General features: G+C 40.8%; 1 protein-coding gene across 1 annotated transcript in view; it reads left to right on the top strand.

Moving 5' to 3' along the window:
* Window positions 1–24536, top strand: part of KCNK10 (potassium two pore domain channel subfamily K member 10) — a 98179-nt gene that overhangs the window by 18045 nt on the left and 55598 nt on the right. The window contains exon 2 of the mRNA XM_042440380.1: window positions 16528–16865. Within this exon, the coding sequence (XP_042296314.1) occupies window positions 16528–16865 (338 nt within the window). The remainder of the gene's footprint in view (window positions 1–16527; window positions 16866–24536) is intronic.

Here is a 24536-nt window from a genome sequence, read left to right as displayed (position 1 = left end):
TTTATCTTTGGTCTCATTTGACATGGCTCTTGTGTTCTCATGAGTTCTAAACTTAATGTGAGAGTTGTCTCCATCAAAAATAAGGTGGTGTTTTTTCCATTAATTGGCTGATATATTTTGTCTTGCAATCATGCAGTGACCAAAAGTGGGATGCAAATTTTATATATGTATATTTTTTAATGAACATGAAAGTTCTTCCTGTGGTGCTTAATCTGTAATAGCTCATTTGTCTATGCAAAATGATGAGTGTACATTTGTATACCAGCATTCTTCCAAGCAACATTCTTTTAGCAACATTAGAATTCTTGCCTTGCTTTGTTGTCTGGACTAGTGTTTTCTATAAAAATATCTGCAGAATAGACTCCTTTTAATTTATCCTTTGTATTGCATTCTAGACTAACTAGGATTTGGTTTAATTCAAGAGCTATTAATCACTGGGGTTTCAATTATAGCTATGTAAATTTTTCCAAAACTAACTGGAATTGTGTTATTAGACATTTGCTGGTAATATATGGCAATTGCCATTTAAGGAGTGTTTTAGAGTGTCTTTTTAAAAAATGAATTGGTGACTGGCAATTAAGCTTTATCCCCTTGTGGATATGGCATTGTAAGATCTTATGAGCACAGGGAGAAGTCTCATGTAACAAAAGAAAGGATTTTGTCTGTGTGATTATATACAATTTAAGGGGATATATTCCTTTTGTGACAGGAATGCTGTAGGCCCTTACAGGATGAGATTCTTAGGAATGGCCAAGCAACCATAGGTTATATGGAGAAGTCATATAAAGAATATTTTGTAAAAATTCTCATCCAGAAAGAGAAAGGGTTTCTGAACATGTTGAAAACAGTCAGCTTGTGAGATCCAAAAGAGCAGCATTTTTATCACTAGCAGCAACAGCAAATAAATAAATAAATAAATAAATAAATGTGCAAAAATGTTTCTGTATAGAAAACTTGGCAATATTTTTGCAAAAAGTGGAAATAATCATAAAAAAGCAGAAGAACCCCCACTGTTTCACCCAGTGGGGAGGAAACTTTGGACATTATCAAATACAAGAATGAAATAAATATTCAGTCTATAATTCCAAATTTCTTGAGACACAATGAGGAGGATTTTATTCTTTTATATACTATTTTCACCCAATAATGGATTTTAGGATGGCTCAAAAGTAATTAAAACCAGTACATATTTTTTTAAAAAATACAAAACATTGGTGACTTATGTATAACTAATAGCTATATATGAACATAGATATAGATATAAAAATTATAAAGAAATTAAACAATTTTTGGAGTTAAAACTATTTAAAATACAAAAACTCTTTTAAAAAGCCCATCACATTCAGTCACTAGAAGCCTCATTGAATGGGAACCTTTCCACTTGCTTGAAGAGCTAAAAAGGAGCCATCTTAGCATCCCTAAGTAGGGTGCTCCAAAATAATGGAGCAGCCACGGAGAAGGCCCACTCCTTTGTTCCCACCAAACAATCCTGGGAATGCAATGAGGCAGAGTGGAAGACTTCTCCCAAAGATACTAAAATTCTAATAGGCTCATTTGTCACAAACTGAGAATCATGGAATGACAGAGTTTGAAGAGACTTCAGGGGCCATCCAGTCCAACCCCCTGCCATGCAGGAATACACAGTCAAAGTGCCCCTGACAGATGGCTATCCAGCCTCTGTTTAAAATTTGCCAAAGAAGGAGACTCAACCACACTCTGAGGCAGCATATTCCACTGTTGAATAGTTCTTATGCTCAGGAAGTTTTTCCAAATGTTTAGGTGGAATCTCTTTTCCTGTAGTTTGCATCAATTGCTCCGTGGTGTCATAGTCTCTGGAGCAGCAGAAAACAAGCTTGCTCCATCCTCAGCATGAGAGTTTACTTTGGAATTGGTGAGAGTTGCCTAGCTCACTTGAAGATAAATCCATAGAAGCACTAACGTGAGCAGGATGGAAACTCACTGAGCTGGAGGTTGAGTGGAGCTGCTTGGAAGTCAAACAAATTCTAATGTCGCTGGGAAGAAGCAACATTTCTTCCTGCTTCTGGTTTGCTTGAAGCAGCTGCTAGCAAAAGAAAATAGGAACTTGCTGGTTTCAAGAGAAGTAGGTTTCTAGAAGCATTCACATTAGTAGGAGATGAAAGATTTCAATCCCAGTATATGCTGGACTTGCACTTATTTTGGCTGCACGAATGATTGTTTTCAGAGACTACGGTAACCTTTTAGATTTGATGTTTATCAAAGATTATACCTGTAGGCTGGGCTCCTTGTGCTTACTCCTCCTCCACATTTTGAATTCATTCTCTCCAACAGCAGCTTTTGCTGCAGAGTGCTGAAATCTTGCTGAAAGCAGCACTAACACTGCAACTGGGTATTCTTTTTAGGAAAACAGATGCAGTTGTTCTCATATAGATCACCAAAACTGTCTCATTCCAGATCATTTACCATTCTTCAGTGTTAAACAAAAGATACCCCCGCCACCCAGTTAAGCTCAACCTACAATGCAGTTATGCCAATTTCTTTTTTAAGCTGGGAAATTGTTCTTGTGAGTTGTGTTTCCTTTATTTCCTAAAGTACAGTCTGATAATAAGAAGCAGTGGGTTTTTTTTTAAAGGGAAGGAAATAATGCATTTATGGTTCTGTGTTAAGTGCTTTCATCATGCCATTAAATAACCACAAGGGTAAACCTCTTCTGAACAAATCTTGCCAAGAAAACTCCTTGATAGGTTCACCTTAGGGTCACCATAAGTTGGAAATGACTTGAGGGCACACATCAACAACAAAGTGGCAGCTTGTGGCTTCCATGTCAGTGGGGCATTGATTCTACTCTAGGTTTTCTTGTGTACATTCAAGGCGCTATCAAAGGTGCAAAATCTGTTTTAGAGATAGTGTTTAGGATCTTGGAAACTCCTGAATATTTAGTCTACAATCCAGAGTGGATCCCCACTATCATCATGAAAGCCATCAATCCCTACTGCTACAAGAAACCCTTAAATATGCTGAAAGAAATGATTGGATTTCACAGCTGTCTCTGGACTGGTTATTAAGCTGTTGACCAAATTCTTAAGCATGAAGCTAATTTATCACAAACTTGCAATTTTCTGTTGAAGTGTGATGTGGCTGACTGCAGTTCACTTAAATAAAATATCTGTTCTTTGATCTCTAAATTTATTTCTTCCATTCTAATAAGGTGGACCATTGTTATTTTTCTTCTTCTAACTCCAAGATCCACTTCAGATGTTTTAAAGACTCTCTGCCTGGGGAATCCTCCAATGGATATATCAAATTTCCAGGCACTGCTGCCCCCTGGAAGTTTATGAAGTGGCCAATAATGTGTCGGAAAGTGGCACCTGTTAGTTCTAGCATTGGCTGTTCTAACAGTAATCTCTTCTTCATTTTTGGGTCTATAGAGATAGTGTGCATGGGGTATTAACTGGTCCAGAAATCTGCAAAATTTTGGGAATATATTCAGGATGGCTTCATTTTTCTTCAGTGGGTTGACTTTTGTTCATTCATGCTAGTTCATTGCAGTTAATAATATAGATTGACACTTAATCTGGCTTGAAAGGGGTATTCCTTTGGGCAGAAATTAACTGTTTAGCTGCTTGGTACCAGCTTCGGCTGATACGCCAACTGCGTCCCTGTCTGAACCAAAAGGACCTTGAAACAGTAGTACATGCACTGATAATATCTCGCTTAGATTTCTGTAATGTGCTCTACATGGGGCTACCTTTGTACCAGGTTCGGAAGCTTCAACTAATTCAAAATGCTGCAGCCAGATTGGTTGCCGGAACTTTAAGGTCAGACCATATAACACCCGTTTTAAGATCCCTTCACTGGCTGCCAATTAGCTTCCAGGCTCAATACAAAGTGTTGGTTATTACCTATAAAGCCCTACATGGCTTGGGCCCGGGTTACTTGAGGGAACACCTCTCCCTACACAATCCGCCTTGCACCCTCAGAACTTCGGGGAAGTATATATTGGAGTACCCTAAGGTGAGACTTGAATCAACTCACCAAAGATCTTTCACAGCGGTTGCTCCAACCTACTGGAATAACTTCTGGAAGAGATTTGCCTTAGTTCCACTCTGGACGTCTTCAAAAAATCTTTGAAAACACACCTCTTCCGTTTAGCATACCCTCCTGACTCTTCCTGAGAAAACTACCTCCTCATAAAAGTTACTTCTAGATGCTGGATCATGATTTGATATGATGTTTTTAAGATGCTATTTTATATGGTACTGTATTTTACTCTGTATTGTAATGAATATTTCATGTTGTGAACCGCTTTGATCACCCTGGAAAGGCGGTATATAAATAAAGTTTTTATTTATTATTATTATTAGAGATGGACTGGTAGATTTGAGCCACAGGCATCTATCAACTAGGAATTAGGAGTTCATAACCAGGGCTCAAGCCACAGATCAGTCTGAGAAAGCAAACCAAAAGACACAGCAAAATGGAACAAGGTGTGGCTGTAAATCTACAAGCCAAATTCTGGCCTGCACAAGAAGTCTGTGAGGACAAATGGCCAATGTGAATGGAGCAGAGTCACTCCTATTACTAGAGAATTATTCACTATCTAAAATGGAATGGATTCTATTACACTAAACAAATAAATAAACTATATAATCCAGACTAGATACCAGTCAGATATGGAGGTATTAAAGAGAAGGTATCTGTTCATGCATATGCATGCACTTTTTAAACAGCTGCATAATATATAGGGCAACAATGTTCAATACATTTTGTAGTTCACTCTTAAATACAGTGATAGACAGTGAATCCTGTCTTAATGAATCAAATCAATGAAAGTTTTGGTTTAAGGTACTGTACTATTCTGGAGATGGGGTCAGCATCTGCTGTCATATTAAGACTAAACCCAGAGAGGATTCACTGCCCCACCAATACAAAGAAAGTTACCAGCTACCACTACCCTTCCTGAGGTTAATAGGGCACACGACTTTGCTTGAATTTCAATAGGATCGATTCCAAAGTGTTTTGTTTTCAAAAGCAATGACCATAGTTCAGTGGTAAAACAGAAGCAATGTATGCACAAGATCCCAGATTCGATTTCCAGCACTTTCAGGCAAAGCTAAGAAATATCAGAATTATTAGGTGGATGTTCTAGAGCCTGTAGTCCTGGTGATTCACCACACAGGCTAGCCATACACCGAACCAGAAGCCTTGGTGTTTCCTGGTGTGGATTAAGTCTTTATGACTATTCTTTTTCTGAATATGTTCTTTTTATCTGGAGAGATTACACCAGGCTCACAGAGAACCAGTTTGCTGAATCATGTATCACATCCAGCTATATGTCACTGCTCAAGGGTTTTGGTAATGTGCAAGTCCCAGTTTGTGAACAGAAAGCAATATAAAGGGTCATGGGTGAGAATTCTGTCATTGGATGACAAATTTCATTGTCAACCTGTGGACAATATAGCTAAGGATGATATCACATGGGAGGAATGCCTCTCAATTTTGAAAGAAAAGAAAGTGCAGCCAATTTGCAAAATGAACACTAGTACGTGGATGGTTATCACACCACAGAAGAACACAGTGCCCATCCCAAAGCCAAATCAGTGTGAATGCAAAAGAAATTATCATATGAGTACGTACCCATCATAGTGGAGAATTCGAATTAGCATCCCTGCACATGTGCAGTGAGGGCAGAATCAGATTGTGACCTTTTTTACACTCCCAGTGGAGCTTGCTTCTGTTTCCCATGGTTTTGCCTTGTTTCATGTTATTTGTTCATTCATTACCTTTTATTTCACGTTGTTTAGGCAATCCACATAATTTGTTCATTCATTACCCTTTATTTCATGTTATTTAGGCAATTCACGTTATTTGTTCATTCATTACCCTTTATTTTAAGTTATTTAGGTAATGCATCTAAAGCAAAGGATCATGGGAGTTATAGACTGTGTCTAGCACTTCCTGTCCTGTCAGAGCGTTATATTGAGCTGTCATGGGGTTTCAGCCCTTTGTCCAGAAGAGATTCCCAAATGTCCTCCATTTTTCAGCAGAGGTCCCCCTTTTCCAAGGTGACCAGGCAGGTCCTCCTTGACATGTCCTACATTTTCAGCCTTCTTGTTGAGGAGGGAGGAGGATGAGGAGGGCCCAGGCTCGGGGGTCTCTTCCTGGCTCCTTCCCTCCCTCCCTCCCTGCTGCCTTCCTCCCCCCTCCGGCTGAGAGAGTATGACTTGCAGTGGGGCAGCGGCAGCCCTCAATGTCCTGAAGCCAGGCCAGGGCAAGCCGGCAGGGGAAGGAGGAGGAGGAGGAGGGGGACATGAGCGCCACCGCGCCAAACCCTGCCCTGCCTGCTTCAAGTCAGCAGAACGCGTCATTGCGTTCAGATCGAGGCTGGAATGGATTTTCGACCATCGTTGGATAATCTCTTGCGAAATGAATGTGTTACCGCCCCCATGTTGATCCACATGACCCCGGGATAACCGTCCAGTTTCCCCCGTGGGTTAACGACCTAAGAGTACATAACTCATCCTACTGAATGAGAGTAAAGGTACCAGTGATTTCTACATTTTGGGTGTTTTTATTGTAGCCCTTTATCTGATTGGAAATGAACAAATGCAACTTTTCAGAGAACAGAAATTCCTGGAATATATTTGTGTTGTTTCATCTCCTGAGTAGGATGAAAGCAGCCGGCTGAAAGTGAGGTAACCATAACAATTAGGCACTGACATGCTTATAGATCATAACAAAGGAGATTTGGAAGTGACTTCACAATGTTGGTCTAGTTAGAAGCTGTTAAAATAGGAGGTTAACTTTGGAGTCACCTCACCTGAGAATTTTCTTTTAAATTAAATTAGCTGTGCAAAATTGTGACAGAAATTGAATTAAGTTGGAGCGGCACTGAAGACCATCTGTCCTTTCCACAAGAATTATTGTGTGACATGTTTAAATCCCCCAATTCTGAGTTAACTACCAATACCTTTTTCAGACCCATTTTTCAGAATAGAGACTGTGACTTTAATTCAGGTTGTTTATGCTTGATACTCTTTTTTTTCACAGCTAACCATTTGTAGTTTCGGTGTTATGATCACACTCATATTCCACTAGTGAATTGCTTAGAAATACTTCAAAGGAGGATTGGGTGAGAGTTACAGCACACTCCTAAATTAAATCCAGCACAGGAAATAAATCCCACATGTTTATTAACAGTGAAATTGCATAAGTTGTACCCTTATTTAATTAACACACACTTCAGTTGTAGTCATCCTTCAATATATATATAGAGTGTGTGTGTGGTTGTGTACGTCCAGTGCACCCCGCATCACTACGCAGGTGCATATACACTGCTTTCAGCTATCTGAAGCAGTGCTGCTTTTCTTCCGGTGATATGCGCGCGGAAGAAACATTGGTGTATGCACCGCTGTGCCAGGCCGCCACAACCGAGTCCATTGCTTTCAGTGGGGCTCGAGCATACGCGTTTTTTGTTTTATGTGGGGGGCGGGCCCGGACAGATCCCCTGCATAACAAGGGGCACACTGTAATATAGATAGATATGATATAGATAGATAAGATCTTGTGTTTCATTTCTTCTCTATCCTCCATAACATGAGGATCACACTAACCTCATGTGATGGCATCATGATTTTTGGGTGTTTTCCTTCCCCCATCAATGCAAGTTGGCTTCCCACTGATGGAAAGGATATTGATAATACCTGAGTTAAATCGACCTCATGTATAAGTCGAGGGCAGGTTTTGGGCCAAAATTATGTATTTGTGCTTGACTCGTAGATCAGTTGAGTGTAAAATTTAGGGACATAGCAAAGATCTAAACGATGAAGCAAAGCAAAACAATGTCGAAGGACTCAAAGGTCCAGCAGACAACTCTTTGTGCTTACTCTTACGACGGATGGATGAGACAGTAGAGGGGTCCAGTGCTCACATATTATAATCGTTGCTTTTCATCAGAGGATGATGCCTTCTTTTAAATAAGAGTTAGATACAGTACTTACATTGACACTAAGTTTACGCATGGGGCCTAACCGGTCCCCAGCGTGTTCTAACGGGGCGCGAGAGGGCGCGTGCAATGGAACGCAATGGCCCCGGATGGGGCCCAAAACGCGACTTTATCGCATGGGGGAAGCCGCCGTGCGCGCATCCCTATTCCGTCCCAATTCTGTTCCAGAGGGCGCCATTCTGGAGACGTTTTGAAACAGTCCCCGAAATGCACCCTCTGGAACAGAATTGGGACGGAATGGGAATGCACGGCGGCGTTCCCCCGTGCGATAAAGTGGCGTTTTGGGCCCCATCCGGGCCCATCGCAATTCCATGCACGCGCCCAAGCTCCCCCTGTTAGAACGCGCTGGGGACCGGTTTAGGCCCCGTGCGATAAACTTCTTAGATAAGTCGACTCAGGTTTTTGGGGTAAAGTTTTTGATCTAAATTTCTAGCTTATATCATGTGTATGTACAATATGTACTCTGGAGGACATTTTGACAATAGTAGATGCTCTGAATATTGTAAGGGAAGGAGGGACATAGAGTTTGTTTTCAACAACATTTTCTGTGTCGTGTATTTAATATGGGAGTCAGTGATTGCCATATACAGTGGTTATTAAGCCATTTTTGAGTCGAAACCATCTGACAATTGAAAAAATGTCGCGTTCTCAAGAAAAATGGGCATAAATCCATTTTCAACAGTAAAAGGGAAAGAAATAAAAGAAAATCCATTTTGTATCTAACATGTCATTTTAGAATTCAGGATTTCAAATATATTATTATTCTGCTGTTGCATGGGGGGATCATGCAAGCAGCAGATCAGACTTTTTCTGTAGCTCCAGATTTTCTTAGTACTGTTGACTGGGTCCAGAATCTGGTGTTCTTTAACTGCTGTTGACATGTCAGTTTTTAATGGAAGTGCTTTAACATAACCTTTTTTGTTTTTTAAAATTTGCATTAAAGCATGATTGTTTTTATGACTGCATAATTTTTTATGTCTTGGACTGTTTGTGTACTTGCTTGTGGGTGGCTTTGGACAGAGATGATTCACTAAATTAAATGCTGGGCATTTAGGCAGCTGTTACGTATTCTGTTTCCTATACTGGGCCCTCTCCAAAACAAGTCTTACCGGTCCCAGTGACATCAGCCCACTGGGTAAAGGTGCTGTGTCAAAACACTGGCAAGTCCCCTTTGAGGCAGGAGGATCTGCCAGTGTAATGACAGTGTTGCACACAACTGAGATTGTCCTTGCCTTTAATGAGAGAATTAACCTCTTTCATGACAAGTTAACAGACAGACACGAAAATAAAAGCATCGGAGAAAAAAAGCTTTTGTGATCTTTCAAAACAACACAGCAACAGGTTTGTGGACTGATGACTGTATATTTCAGAAGGAATTAAAGAGCGATCATAGAATGCAGGACCTCCCTTTGACATTCTCATGCAGAAATAACCAATGGTCTGCATGTGATAGCCCTAAGGCATTTTGCAGCCTCTTGGATCCACATTTTTAAGAAAACGCCCTAATTGTTCGTCTAAAAATGCAGTCAAGTACCACTTAGGCCAGTGGTGCTCAAAATGATGGAGTGGGCCCATGTGAGGGGGGGGGGCATGAGAGTTTCTCAAGGGGGTCACAAGACTCTTCCTTCACGTCTTCCCAAACCTTTTTATCTTAAAATTTACACATTTGTTGAGTTAAATATTGAAACTGACATAAAATGTTCTAATTTGAACAATGTTATTCCTGATAAAATGTTAAAATGCAAATATACGTGAATGTGTCAATGAAATATGCACTCTAAATAAACAAATATTGTATTCATAGACTGCGGATGTGGGGGCATCATCGCATGATGTAAAGGGCATTCTCAAGGGTAAAAAGTGTGAGCATCACTGCCTTAGGCAGTATGGGAAGCAATTCTGGTGGTGTTACACACCCAGTGGGCTCATTTTAGGGCCAGGCGAAACCTTTTTAAGGCCTTTTTGTCCAGCAGAAAGTGACCTGAAAGTCAACTTCTGGTCACATCCTGGGGGGGGAAAAAGGTCTCTCCTGCACATAAAGGGCCTAGGGAGAGTCACATTACAGTGCTATGAGATAAATCATCATCATCATCAAAGTGAAATTATCCCCTGCAGCTTGTAATGGCATTGAGACAGAAAATGGGGGATGGGGATGCAGACATTTGAGGTATCGGGGGGTTTAAATGCATCCCCCTAATTCATGATGTGCCTATCCCTATTCTAAAGAATACATGAGATGAACTGATTGCACTAACCACTGATGTCCTACAGGAATGTACTGTAGCATCTTTAGCAACCTCTCTGTAGTATATGCGCTGCACACATTGGAATATATCAGATGTTACAAGGAACTATGTCCTAGGATGGAGTTCTGCTTCCTACATCTCTGTGCAGTGTATGTTCATTAGAAAGTCTGAAATAAGTGCTATGGTTCTGAGATATGTCAGCCTTGCCCAGGGATTAGCCTTACAACAGATTGTTTGGCCATCTAGTGTAAGCAGCATCTAGAGATGGGTGGGAAAACTATTTGACTCAGAGTCCATTTCCAATTTGGAAAGCATCTCAGAGGATGCATTTCAGCAGGGAGTGAAATGGATGGAGTGGAGCCAAGACAAGGGAGGTGGAGCCAGACGTACTCCCTAACTGAGCTGGGCATTTCCTCCATTTAGCAACCTTTTCAGTTGACTTTTAAAAATCTTTAGTGGGGTTGAAAAAGGTCAGCCATTTTCCAGCTACCTCATTCCCAAGTGATGCAACTTACATTTTAGTGATAAAATGAGATTGGCTAGAAGGTCATGAAACAGGCTAAGGCAATAACATGTACTATTTATTACTACAATGTACCATAACAGGATGGGTTCGATCCAGGATCGCTCCTGCTGGCAAAAACACTCTTATCTGTTGAACTTCCTCTATCTGATTTTGGGGTATTTCCTTTCCTGCTACATTTCACTCTGTTTATCATTTCAAGGGACTGGTGGGGCCAGCATTTGAAGAAGGAGCAGGGGAACCCCTCTGCCAGCCAAATGTCACTTGCCTATACTTGTCCACTTCACTGTGAATAGGGACCACTCTTTAAAGAGGCTGCAGATCAATAAACAGAGAAGCTGACTTCATCACTTATTTTTCAGATACAGAGCCAAGCACTCAAATGCGTGAGAAAAATAACAAAGAATGTTCTGTACTTGGCTGGGAGTATTGGATCCTGGCTTCCTGACGATACAATCACACTTCAGGAATTGTAATAAGTCATTTACCAGAACATAAGCCAACATGTATAGGATAATTTGACTTTTGACATTGTCTTTTGTGAATTAGCAACAGCGGGATACAATAGTACAGTGGACCCTTGTTATCCGCTGGAGTTTGGTTCCAAGATCCCCTGTTGGATAATGAATCCGGGATGCTAAAGTCCCATTAAATATATGACATAGAAAAATGGTGTCCCTTATAAAATTGGAAAATCAGTTTGATATTTGAAATTTTATCTTTTTTTGAACATTTTCAAACCATGGATGCTTGAATCCGTGTATAAAAAATCCATGTATAGAAGGCCTCTGACGTCAACAGAAACTCTTCCTACCGTGACATATCAGCACGTACCAGTGGCTGACTCCTGATGCTTCCCTCTCCCATTGAAGCCAGGAGCAAAACTCCCATTCATTATTCCCATTCATAAAGCTAGTCTTCCCCAAAACAGTGCCCTTCACCTGTGTTGGACTACAATTCCCACCTTCCTTGACCAATGTCTACAGGGCACATAACTGTGTTGCCCCTCTCTCAAATCTATGTAGCATACCTGCCAACATTTTACAGATGCAAATGTGGACACATGCCACTGAGCATGAAAGTTGTAAGTGAATAAGAACACACAACCTAGGAGAGGCTGCAGCAGGTTGTTTTTGCCTGAGTCTATAGAGAAGAACAAGAATCTGCTTCCTTCTGTCCTCTCTTCCCACTCAGTTAATTGAGCACAAACTACTTTGAATTCAATTTACAGTAACTGAAGTAAGCTAAGGACCTAGGAGGAAAGTGGAAGGAGGAGAGAGAGACTCTGAGACACTTTAAAAGCAGTTGAAAAAAAAATAGGACAGCAATGGATTAATCAGGACAGTTGGATGGTATTCTGTAGCTTTGGCACATGTACCCCTGTGGTGTCAATTTTTTTTTGTAGAAACAGGAGTACAGACATCATATATAGCATACTAAGTCTCACGAACCAAAATAAACTTTTGTACAGCTCCTGCCACTGACACATGGAGTACTTCTACCACCCCCCAGTTGTTTAGCACATAGAGTATTTTGCATATAATATGTCAATATATACATGTCTCCAATGAAGGACAGCATGATTGTTCTTGTATTTTAGCATTGGGGGTAAAAGGACTATGAAAGAACAGCTGCTTGCAGAGATTTCAACTGGGGACAACAACTGGTTTAGCTCTCACTTTTATACGTGTTAAGTGGTTCATGATGGGGGCAGGAAAAGTGGCTTAGGAAGTTGTGGGCTCAGATCTAGGACTTTGAACTGTATCTAGTGTTGGACTTATGCAAGAACAGAAACCAGTATAATGGTTCAAATACAACCTCAGTAAGGATAGTGTGTCTCCTCTGAATAAATTCCTGTAGGAGATAATGGGCTAGATGAGGAAAAGCAAATTGAAGCTGAATCTAGACAAGACAGAGGTGCTTACTGTCAAACGTCCTAACCTGGGTTTGGAGGTGTGTCAACCAGTTCTGGATGGGGTTACACTCGCCTTGAAAGATGGTGTTCACAGCTTGGGGGTGCTTCTGGATCCATTGCTTCAAATGTCAGCTCAGACAGAGGCGACAGCCAGGAGTGCTTGCTATCAGCCTTGGCTTGCCAGCTGCACCCCTACCTAGAGCTGGAGGACTTAAATATGGTTGTACATGTGCTGGTGACTTCAAGGCTGGATTTTTGCAGTGCACTGTAAATTGTGCTATCTCAGTACTAAGTCTGGAAATTTCATTTAGTTCAGAACATGGCAGCTAGATTGATTACTGGGACATCCAGGAGTGATCATATTACACCAATATTCAAATCACTCCAATGGCTGTCAATTCATTTCCAAAATGTTGGTTATTGCCTTTAAAGCCCTATATGCTTTGGGTCCATGTTACCTACAGGATTGTCTCCTCTCATATAATCTGCCCTGTACATTCAGGTCCTCTGGAGAACATTTACACCAGTCAGTCAGGACTAGGTTGGCAACTGTCAGCCAGAAGACTCTTTCTTCAGCCACCCCTAGACTGTGAATGACCTCCCGGAAGAGATTCAACAGCTCAATACATTGTCCAAATTTAATAGAGCATTGAAGACCAGTCCCTTCCAGCAGGCTTATCCAGATCATTTTAAAATGATGAAATTTAGATGTGGATTGTTTTAATGTTTGTACATCTTGTTTGTTTTTTAAATTGATGTGTTTTAACTGTTGTCTTTTTAACTGATGTTGTTCACCTGATAATTGTTCCTCACCTTGATCCATAAGAAGAGGTGGGTAAGAAATAAATTATGTTATTATTAATACTAATATCAATACCAATACTACTATTACTACCACCAACAATAATAATGAGGTATAGTCAACCCTCAAAATCTGCTCCTGAAGACTTCTTGCAGCTGATTTTCATGCAGTTCTGTGGGGTTGGAGGGGAGGCTCTGCCCAGATAATTTCCATAGTCACTTCTCCCATTAACCTCTCGCTCTGAGGAACACTCCATCAGAACCTGGCTTTGGAGCTTCAGAAAGGGGTGCTGGCAGCTTTTTGTAACCTGCACAATCTTCCTGACAGCATATCTATCAGACTTTTAAAACAGACATTAAAATAGCATGTACTGGCAGTATGGCAATATACCATAGCATGACTTATTTTCTTGCTTCTAGTGGGACATCTTTCCTTGCTGCTGTGCAACAGAGTAACACAGCTATCTGTTCATCTAGAAAGAGATTTTGATCTTCTCAGCAGTTTAACAATAGCAACAACAAAATGATACAGTATTTCCCTTCCAAATAAGGCTGCTGAAATGAGATGCGGGGAAATTGGGAGGTATGATGTCAGTTCAATTCTGGTACTGGAAATAAATGTTTAGACTCAGAGTCACCTTCTTTTTAAACTCTAAATTTGTGTTTGTTTCCAGTTTGCTGAGGCTAGTGGATCTTAGGGTTCCAATTAAAAAAAGCAAAGTAGATTGATAAGCTTGAAGTCTGCCCTTCCCTACAGTATATAATTTTTGCCTTCTTTAGGGCAAAGAATCATAGAATCATAGAGTTGGAAGAGACCACAAGGGCCATCCAGTCCAACCCCCCTGCCATGCAGGAAATCTAAATCAAAGCATCCCCGACAGATGGCCATCCAAACTCTGTTTAAAGACCTCCAAGGAAGGAAACTACACTACACTCCGAGGGAGTGTGTTCCACTGTCGAACAGCCCTTACTGTCAGGAAGTTCCTCCTAATGTTGAGGTGGAATCTCTTTTCCTGCAGCTTGCATCCATTGCTCCAGGTCCTAGTCTCTGGAGCAGCAGAAAACAAGTTAGCTCCCTCCTCAATATGACACCCCTTCAAATATTTAAACAGGGCTATCATATCACCTCTTAACTTTCTCTTTTCCAAGAAGTTAGATTAGTAAACAGCAGATTAAATTTCTTTGTGACTTTAAAGGAATTAGTCAAATTTACTGCTAGTAGGTCTGCTATTGGCATCATCACCATTGTTCCTTTTGATTCAGGAACTGAAAAAGTTACTTTTTACAATACCTAGAATCGTCAGCCAACAGGACCACAGAAAAGCTGGCTGGGTTTTTTGAGTCCAATGTTTGTAACCAATTTATGTTTTCCCATGCTTGTGGGAATATAACAAAAGCTACAGCATCTGCACACAGTTTCAGAGTAATCCTGAAGTTGCATTCAGAGGTAGCCATGTTGGCCATATAGCAAAGTACAATAACATCCAAAATCCACAAACAGTGATATCTTTATTCGAATAATCAAAATGCACAAACTACATTGAAGCTCCACTGGCCTATAGTCAGACTGTATGCAGTTCCTTTGTGAGAAGTTTTTAAAAATGCTCCCAGGGAAAGAAGTATGACCTGCCAATGGACATCAGAGATGAGATTAAAGGTTTTGATATAGTTGGGATTAAACACAACTATATCCATCTCACATCACAAAATACCTCAAAATGGAGACATCCACCCTTGAACAAAAAAGGGCCAGTGTGCACTAAGCAATCTTGGGAGTCATAGGTCGCTGATTAATGTTTGTTGGGGAGCTGAAGGAAGGTGATACAGTGGTGTGGTTGGGAATTCTGAGTAGAAGCATTCTACATGACAACATTTTGTTTCAGGGTTCTACTTTGATTAACTATTAGTGTTTTCAGTTCTGTGAGTGCTGGTTCTTATGTAGCCCAAATATCACCAGGAACATAGAAGGAGGTAACAGCAAGATAGTTTTCATAGAATCACAGAAATCTCTTAATCCAGTGGCAAGCAGACTGATGGCCAGAAATGTTGTTTTGGATGGCCAGGATCCAGTTGGATAATTCCACTGGATAATCCATGGCTGGATTAATGGTTTGGCTAAGTTTGGTTTAGAGAAATCTTAAGGCAGGGGTGACACTTGTAATTGGAGCACACAGTGAGGACTGAGAATACTCAGTAGGAATGGGATGTTGACTCATTCTTCCAGGGGAGACCTCCTCTCCCTCCAACAGTCCCTATGCACCCTAAGCACCTGCTGCAGAAAGCTGGGACATCCTTTGCTTTGTATGATTAGCAAGGGTTGTAAGAAGAACAGATGCCAACAGAATTACCCAATTGATTTTGTTCCTCATACCTGTAACATTTCTAAGTTGAGTTTTTTCTACCTACTAGTGTGCTTTCCACTGGACTTTCAAGAGTAATCACAAAAAATACATTCCATCTCCTACAGTCTTCTTTGCAACATATATTTACGGATTCCCACAGAGGGTCAAATGGTGCAATTCTGTGGAAATGTTCATTCCAAAGTCTTGCTGAGTCCTCAATTCCTCTCTGAAATACGAAGTTGTGTAGTATGTCTAAGCTGACAGAATAGTCTGGAAATGCTTCATGATACAGTCTTAAGTGTGATAAATAAAGAGAAATGCTGTATTTTTCTTTTTTAAAAAAACAAACCTCTGAAATGAGGCGTTTGACTGTTTTAATGTGGCATTTATTGAGCAAAATGTTAGAATGATGATCATAGGTCAGTTAAGTGGCCCTGCTGGCTGGGGTTAATAGTAGTCTAACACATCTAGAGGGCAGCAGGTTTGGGAACGTTGTTATATGGTTAGTCAATCTTATAATTAGAATGGATGCTTTCAGCGGTTAAAAAGAAGAAGAAGAAAGCAATAACAATTATTCTGTGAAGATAATAGGGCACCTCCATCCCACTATGATGCAGTTTAGAACTCTGTGTGTGTATGTATAGCATGCATATATTTATGTTAGAAGCTGTTAGACACAGGCATTGAACATATTGTTTTGTTTTCTCCCATTTTAGTGACTGTTCCGGCAGCCATTCCCCCAGCTCGTGAGCCTGAAACCAATAAGACCAGCACACACCAACCAGCACCACGACGTTCTATTTCCTCCCCTCGGGCAAGTGTGATTGCTAGTATGGAAGCCCCGTCTCAGGGCTTGCAGACGGTCATGAAGTGGAAAACAGTAGTGGCTATCTTCTTTGTGGTTGTTGCTTACCTCATCACTGGGGGCCTCGTGTTCCGTGCCCTGGAACAACCAGAAGAAAACAGCCAGAAGAACAGAATAGCCAACGATAAGGCAGAATTCCTGCAAGAGAACAACTGTGTATCCCAGCAGGAGTTGGAGGCATTGATTAAGGTGAGAGATTTGTACAGGATACATTGGGAAATCTGCTTTTCAGAGGCAACAGGAAACCATACTTTCTCTCATGAGTTGTGTGCCACCCTCACTCTCCAGTTTCTCTTTTGTGTCTGTGAAAAGCAGATCAAAAGCATGCACATTCGGTTTTAAAGTAAGCACAATTTTATGTGATACCCCAATGCAGGATATGGTGGTTTGTACTTTAAACTATGCTTACTGAGATCAAAAGCCAGGATCAAAATAATCATTTTGGATCTTGCCCTGTTTTGAAAGAGTAGTTCCCCTCAACTTCAGGATCATCTTTTTAGGTGCCTTGACTGAATGCTGTGGCAAGAGGACTTTTTGAATGGAAGTGAACAACTATAATGGATTGGAAAGGAGGTTGTTTTCACAGACCTTCCAGGGGCCACGCAGTCTGCCAGACAACATCAAAAAATGAAAGTGACCAGATGTTCATATCTGGTTTTGTACAAAAACTTTTAATGGATCCTACAATCTATTTAAAAAATGAATTACCACTGCTGGAGATTTCTAGGAGAGGCAATTCAACCCTTTTTCCCAGCACAAGGGAGGCTTGGGGAGGCTTGAGGAACTGAGGGCCACAAAGAACAACCTTCTGGGGGTGTATGTGGTCACATACTTTGGACCATACTTTGCCTATCTCTGGCTACGATTGCTTACACCACAAATTGAGAAAAAAGGATCAGAAGATATGCTTCCATATTAGGATATTTCCATCTCCAAGGAATATCTGCCCTGTTTAGCCTATAGACCCTGAAGTGTCCCATTGCTAAATATAAAATATAGCTCTTTGAGACTTTAAAGATATGGAGGAGGTAGAAAATGCCAGAATACAGTACTCTTCTTTTTGGAAGTCTAAAGAAGTCTTGCTTTGGTTTTACTTTTACAGTGGAGCCGTGCCTTATGCAGGGATAAGTTCCAGACCCCCCTGCGTAAGGCAAATCCTGCATAAGTTCGAGCCCCATTCAATATAATGGGGCTTGTGCTTGCAGTGGTGTGGCGCATGCGTGCGGTGGGCACATGCACCATTCATTTTATGGTGATGCACCCACGTATGGTGTGCCCACATATGGAGTGGGCGCACTGTATTGATAAATAATTTGGTGCTACTTAGGTTTGATCTGCACTGTATAAATGCACTACATATCTTAGGTCTGATCTGCACTGAATAAATAATGCAGTTTGTTTTAACTGTTTGTTTAACTGCCATGGCTCAGTGGTATGGAATCTTGGGATTTGCAGTTTGTTGTGGCACCAGAGTTCACTGAGAGGGAAGGCTAAATATCTCACATGATTACAAATCCCAGATTTCCATGGCATTCATAGAACCATAGAGTTGGAAGAGACCACAAGGGCCATCCAGTACAACCCCCTGCCACACAGGAACTCACAATCAGAGCACTCTCAACAGATGGCCCCCAGCCTCTGTTTAAAAACCTCCAAAGAAGGAGACTGCACCACCCTCCTAGGGAGGGTGTTCCACTGTTGAACAGCTCTCACTGTCAGGAAATTCCTCTTTTCCTGCAGCTTGCATCCATTGTTCCTAGTCCTATTCTCTGGAACAGCAGAAAACAATCTTGCTTCATCCTCAATATGACATCCCATCAAATATTTAAACAAAGCTATCATATCACCTCTTAACCTTCTCTTCTCCAGGCTATCCATCCCCAGCTCCCTAAGTCATTCCTCAGAGGGCATGGTTTCCAGGCCCTTCACCATTTTGATCACCCTCCTCTCTACATACTCCAGCTTCTCAACAACCTTTTTGAATTGTGGTGCCCAGACCTGGACACAGTATTCTAGGCGAGGCCTGACCAAGACAGAAGAGAGTGGCACTATTATATCCCTTGATTTAGACACTATACTTCTATTGATGCAGCCTAGAATTACATTAGCTGCCGCATCACACTACTGACTTATGTTCAACTTGTAGTCTACTAGGACTCCTAGATCCATTGAGCCATGGGAGTTAAACCGGTATCAAACTGCATTATATCTGAATGGCAGACTAATATACAATTAAAAGCCAGATTTACTTGATTGAAGAGGAACATATTAGAACTGCTGGAAGTGCTACTCTGATCCACGCATTCAGCATAAGGGCTAAATGAAACACAGAAAGAGAAGAGAACATGAGCCCTTCCTTTATTACTGTCCTCATGCAAAAAAGCAGGTCTGAAGTGGTGAATCTCCTGTGTGTGAGTGCAGATTTTCTACACATTTCTGAACCCTGGTTTTCCAGCATCCTGGTTTATGTGGAGAGCCTTTCACGCATATAGGAGGCACTGTTTCAAATTGATTGCCAAGTGATGTGGGGCTGGTACGTTGCATGTTCCCCTCCTGCAGAGTTTAGTGCTCATTTGGAATACCTGACTAGAGCTACTGATTATAGTGTTTGTAACAGTGTACAATTATACTGCTATCCCAATGCTGGCTGGCTTTGAGGCAAGCAGGTTTGAAACAGAGGAAGAAAGGGAAGAGGGGGAAGAGAACAAGAAATGGTGAACTGGGTTACCAAACATGACTTAAATTCTAAGCCAAAATGTAATTCCATTGCCTAAACTCAGGAGCTAATGGATCTCTATATCTGCTATGTCTATGTTTATTAACAAGGATTCAGAAACACAAGTGATTCTTGTGCCCGTAGTCACACTGTTAGATGACTTCTAAATAGGGATTAAAAATTCCATGGAGGCAATCTGATGCTAATAGGAGGAGGCTTCCTGCTTAATCCCTTGATCTGAATTCAGCACATGGGATGGTGATCAAAACCTGTCATTCTCTAGCAGCTGTATGAAACATGTTTGAGCTTGATGTGGCTCTCAGTTGTTAGCTTTATTTCTGCGATGGGTCTTTGCTAGACCAAGCAAGAGTCCAGAGTTTAAGTGGAATTGAGAGATCTGATTTTCTGCAGTGACTTTCAGTGGCTTTCCTTCGTTGTTAATAAATTGTACAGTAGGGGAGAAGGAGGATGGGGGTCTACCCTGTTGCTTTTTGCGTGGTGTGTTCTGTGAATAAACAAAGGAGTTGGTTTTCTTGCTTTTAATCTGACACTTTCATCAAGGAATTGGCTTCAGCTCATTAGGCTGGTACAGTTGTAAGACAGAGCAGTTCTTGATGATGTGTTTGATGAAAACAAGGGCTTATTAATTAAGATGGAGTGTTTTCTATTTGAATATAAAAGAACAGGGAAATGTCTAATTTTTAAAAAACAACAACTATTAATTGAGTCAAAACTCCTGTCTGCTCATTATGCTGGAAATTGAATCGTAACTGAGGTTACTCAGACAGTAACCCAATATTTATGTTTTATGGCATAAAATTTATACAGTGGACCCTTGTTATATGTTAAGGTTTGGTTCCAAAATCCCCCGTGGATAACAAAATCTGTGGATGCTCAAGTCCCATTAAATATAATGACATCGCAAAATGGTGTCTCTTATAAAAATGGAAAATCAAGGTTTGATATTTGAAATTTATACTTTTTTGGAACATTTTCAAACCGTGGATGCTTGAATCTGTGTATAAAAAATCCATGTATAAGAAGGGCTGACTGTAGTTAAAACTGATAGTAGTTGTATTTCTTTCAAGGTTGCATAGCTGAAAAAGAGGAAGGCAGACAATATCTGCTGGCTTTGAGCATCCTATTTTTTCAGTGCTCTATGCCTTTCGTGGCCAGTGTGCCTGTGACCTTTTTCCTCCAGCTCTCACTGCCTGAGCTGGCATAGTTCACCAATAGATTTCAGTCAGTGATTGCACTTTTCAACCCAAAAGCTCAGAGAAGGGTTGCCAGGTGTTTCCAAAAGAGCCAGGTCTACTCAGCTTCAATGGCAGTAATCTGTCATTTATGGTCAAATCATTTTCTGGGTGGCATATTCCTCCAATATTCTTTGAATGAAAAATATTATTGCATTAGGTATCCAGTGACATTTGATTTCAGTATTGGATATGTGACCACTGATGTGATAGATCCCTTCTGCAATTCAAGCTCCTGTCACTCAACTTGTCTTTCTGACCTTACAACCCCTTCCTGGGTCTGGTTCTTGGGCCTCAGGATGACTCTTATACTGGACATATGTTTATTGTTAGCTTTCATTTGGTAGCATGTAATCTAATTGCCTTAATTAATCAGGAATAAAATCTGTTGAGGAGCAAAAGTAAACAGCAAAACATTGAAGGTTTACTGTATAACCAGGGGTGCCACTTGGGAATGCAGGAGGTTCAGATGATGCTGGACCACATTTTTCATACTGCATTTTTAAAAAAATATATATCTTAAAATCTTAAAATTATTTTTAAATAAAACCTGGGGCTTCTCCTTTCTTTTTTCACTGAGTTTCACTCACTTGCACCTTCTCTTCAGCATTTTAAAGGGACACAGGTGAATGCCACATCCCATTTCTACCAAAAGGCAGATATTTGGGGAGCAGTGGTGTCACCCCCCCTTAAGGTGTCACCTGGTGTGATCCACACCCCCTGGGCCTTTCTAATGATGCCCCCAGCCCTGTCTCTAACTTTCCCTCTCAGGATTTAACCTGTTCCTATCTGTCCCTATTCCTGGCGATTATCACACGGGAATGGGATAGGGATGGGATCGCTCCTCCGCCCTTATCCCATCCGTGAACCCGATCTCCTGTCTGGTAAGTGCTAGTGAAAGTGTTCACATGAAACACTTTAACATAACATCACGCTGATCCCATCCGTGAAGTGTAATCGTATTAATGGGCTCTTCCATTAATATAAAATGACAGCAAATGGCAGGACAATTCCATTTCACTCATGGCTGAATGACAGGATCAGCGTGATGGGATGTGAAAGTCTTTTGCGCAATCACTTTCGCTAGCGCTTCTGGATGGCTGAATGTCAGGATCAGCACGATGGACGGGTCAATGGCAGGTTAAGTGTAAAAGTCCTTCCTGTGATCGGATGAGAAGGACAGGGCAGGGATAGGACAATGATGTCCCGTCCCTGTATGATAATCGCCAGAGTCTCTATTTCTAACTGGCCCTATCTCACCATTTAACAGACCAGCCTCTAGTTTTATATTCTTTTACCCATGTGTCTCCGCTTACAGCATTCTGAAGGCTGTGATTGATTGGCTTTACTTAGGCCATGGAGTCTAATAATTTAACCTTTCTTCACAGTTGATACTGTGTTTGACAGGTGACATAAAATTACATTTGGCTCTCCACATTTGTGGCTTTAACTTTTTCAGATTTGATTATTCACAGATTTGATTAATATGTTCTCTCTAGGAATCTCTAGGTCCTCCAGTGTAACTCTGCCAGACGTTGACCATTGAGTCAAACTTCAGCACCTAGAGATTCCTAGAGAGAACTCTTCTGTAGGCATTGGTAGGTCCTCCAGTGCAACTCTGTGGTCAGTTTCTGCCAGATGTTAGCCATAGTGTTGTGATGGAGGACCTAGAGATTCCTAGAGGAATGTTCTTTCTGGTAAAAAAAAAAGTTTTTATTTGAGTTTTTTTCACTTTCACAGGGGTCCTATGTCCCTAACCCTGGTGAATGTGGAGGGCCCACTGTATATGATATTATTTATTGAATTAATTCATACTCACCATTCTCCCAGCAAGGGACTTAAAGGTTGCTTTCAAAAAATCTAAAACAAGGGCAGCTAGAATCACATTTATAAAAGTTAAAAACAATTAAACAGAAAATTTTATAATAAAACCCCAAAATTTAAGTACATTTAAGACGTGATTAAAATATAAATCCACAGCACACCACATTCAAAACATTAATCTGACTCATAATATAAACACCAAAGGCCTGCATAAATAAGTACTTTGCTGGCTGGTGGAAGGAGAGCAGAGCTTTGGCTAATCAAACCTCCTATAGAAACACGTTCTACAGCCTGGGAGCAGCCATTGAATAGGCTGCTCCCTGTATCCTTACCAAACATGCCCCTGACGATGATGAGGCCAAGATAAACCCTTCACACAAATATCTTAAAATTAGACATGTAGGGCTTTAAAGGTATTAGCAGACACTCTGAATTCTGCCCAGGAATGTACTTGTAGTCAGTGAAGCTGTTTCAACAAAGCCTCCATCCTGTCGAATCGTGGGATTTGTAGTTTTTTGTGGCACCAGAGCTCTCTGACTGAGAAGACTAAATATCTCATGAAAGTACATTTTTTAAAAAAAAATCTTTATTTTTTTAAAAATATAAAATGAAAGTACAAATTCCAGAATTTCATAGCATTGAGTGATGACAGTTAAAATTATGTCAAACTTGTATTATTTTTGCAGTGCAAGTTAGACTCAAGATGAACAACAGGTCTGGAAACCAAGCCCTGTGAGGAATGACATAGGAAGCTGGGTATGTTTAGCCTGGAGAAGAGAAGGGTGAAAGGTGACAAGATGGCTGTCTTTAAATAACTGAGGAGATGTCATCTTGAGGATGGAACAAGCTAGTTTTCTGCTGCTCTAGAGACTAGGACATGGACCAATGGATTCAAACTGAAAGAAAAAAGATTACACCTAAAGATTATGAAGAACCTCTTGATAGTAGGACCTGTTCAATAGTTGTGTGGATCAGTGTCTCTCAGGCTATCTGATGTGAGAGGTCAGCAATTAATTTTTTTCCGTTGTGCCAGGGACTGGCACCATATTTGTGCCCATTGCTGCAATTGTTGTTTGTTATTTCCTGGACACTTGCCAGAGACCAGCAGCCTCTGTCTCAGGGACTGGAACCAGTCCAGGGACCACCGTTTTGAATATGACTGGTATGGTATATATCACTTGAGTAGTAGACTCTCTTTTGTTTGTAGTTTTTTAAAAAAAGAAATCATATAGTCATCTGTCTGTGATGCTTTACAGGTAGATTCCTGGCAGGGATATGGAGTAGATAGGCCTTGGGATCCCAGCTAAACAACTACACTGAGCTCTTGCCGTCCACCGAGGCTTGGTTCCAGGACCTCTCTGTGGATACCAAAATTTGTGTATGCTGAAGTCCCATTAAATACAATGGCATAGTTAAATGGCATCCCTTATATAAAATGGCAATATCAAGCCTTGCTTTTTGCAGTGTGTGTGTGTGATAATTTCAATTTGTGAATGGTTGAATCTGTGGATAAAGAATTTGTGGAGATGGAGGGACAAATGTATACAGTAGAGGAATGTGCTTTCATTGTAACTGCCATGGCAGCATTCTGTGTAATTCTGGGATTTACAGTTTAGTATAGGAATTACAGTTTAGTACAGGGTATTCTTGTCCAGAGATCTCCTGAGTCTCTCCAAACTATAAAGCCCAGAATTCCATAGGATTAAGCCCTGGCAGTTTAATTGGAAACAAAGTGCTATACTCATGTATGATTCTATGGGTGTTAGGAGACAAGGAAAGGCCCTTTTGTGCAAGTTACTATCTTTCTAAAGCACTCTACAGTATTTATATTCATTAGGAAGTTGTTCCTATTATTATGAAAGCAGTATCACATAAAACACTCAGAACAGTAAAAGGCATTACAAAATACCACACAAACTTCCAAACCAAAAGGCAAACATCACAGAAAGTGAAAAAAGATTTGCTGCACATTATCTCAAGATGTTTTTGATTATGATTCCCAGTCACTCCTGATCACTGGCTGTGCTGGTTTGTTCAGTTATAGTCCAAAACATCTCGATGACAGCA

The sequence above is a fragment of the Sceloporus undulatus genome, chromosome 1 (assembly GCF_019175285.1).
Source record: "Sceloporus undulatus isolate JIND9_A2432 ecotype Alabama chromosome 1, SceUnd_v1.1, whole genome shotgun sequence".
NCBI lineage: Eukaryota > Metazoa > Chordata > Lepidosauria > Squamata > Phrynosomatidae > Sceloporus > Sceloporus undulatus.
Note: the sequence above shows the minus strand (reverse complement) of the source record. Positions and strands in the feature narration are given on the sequence as shown.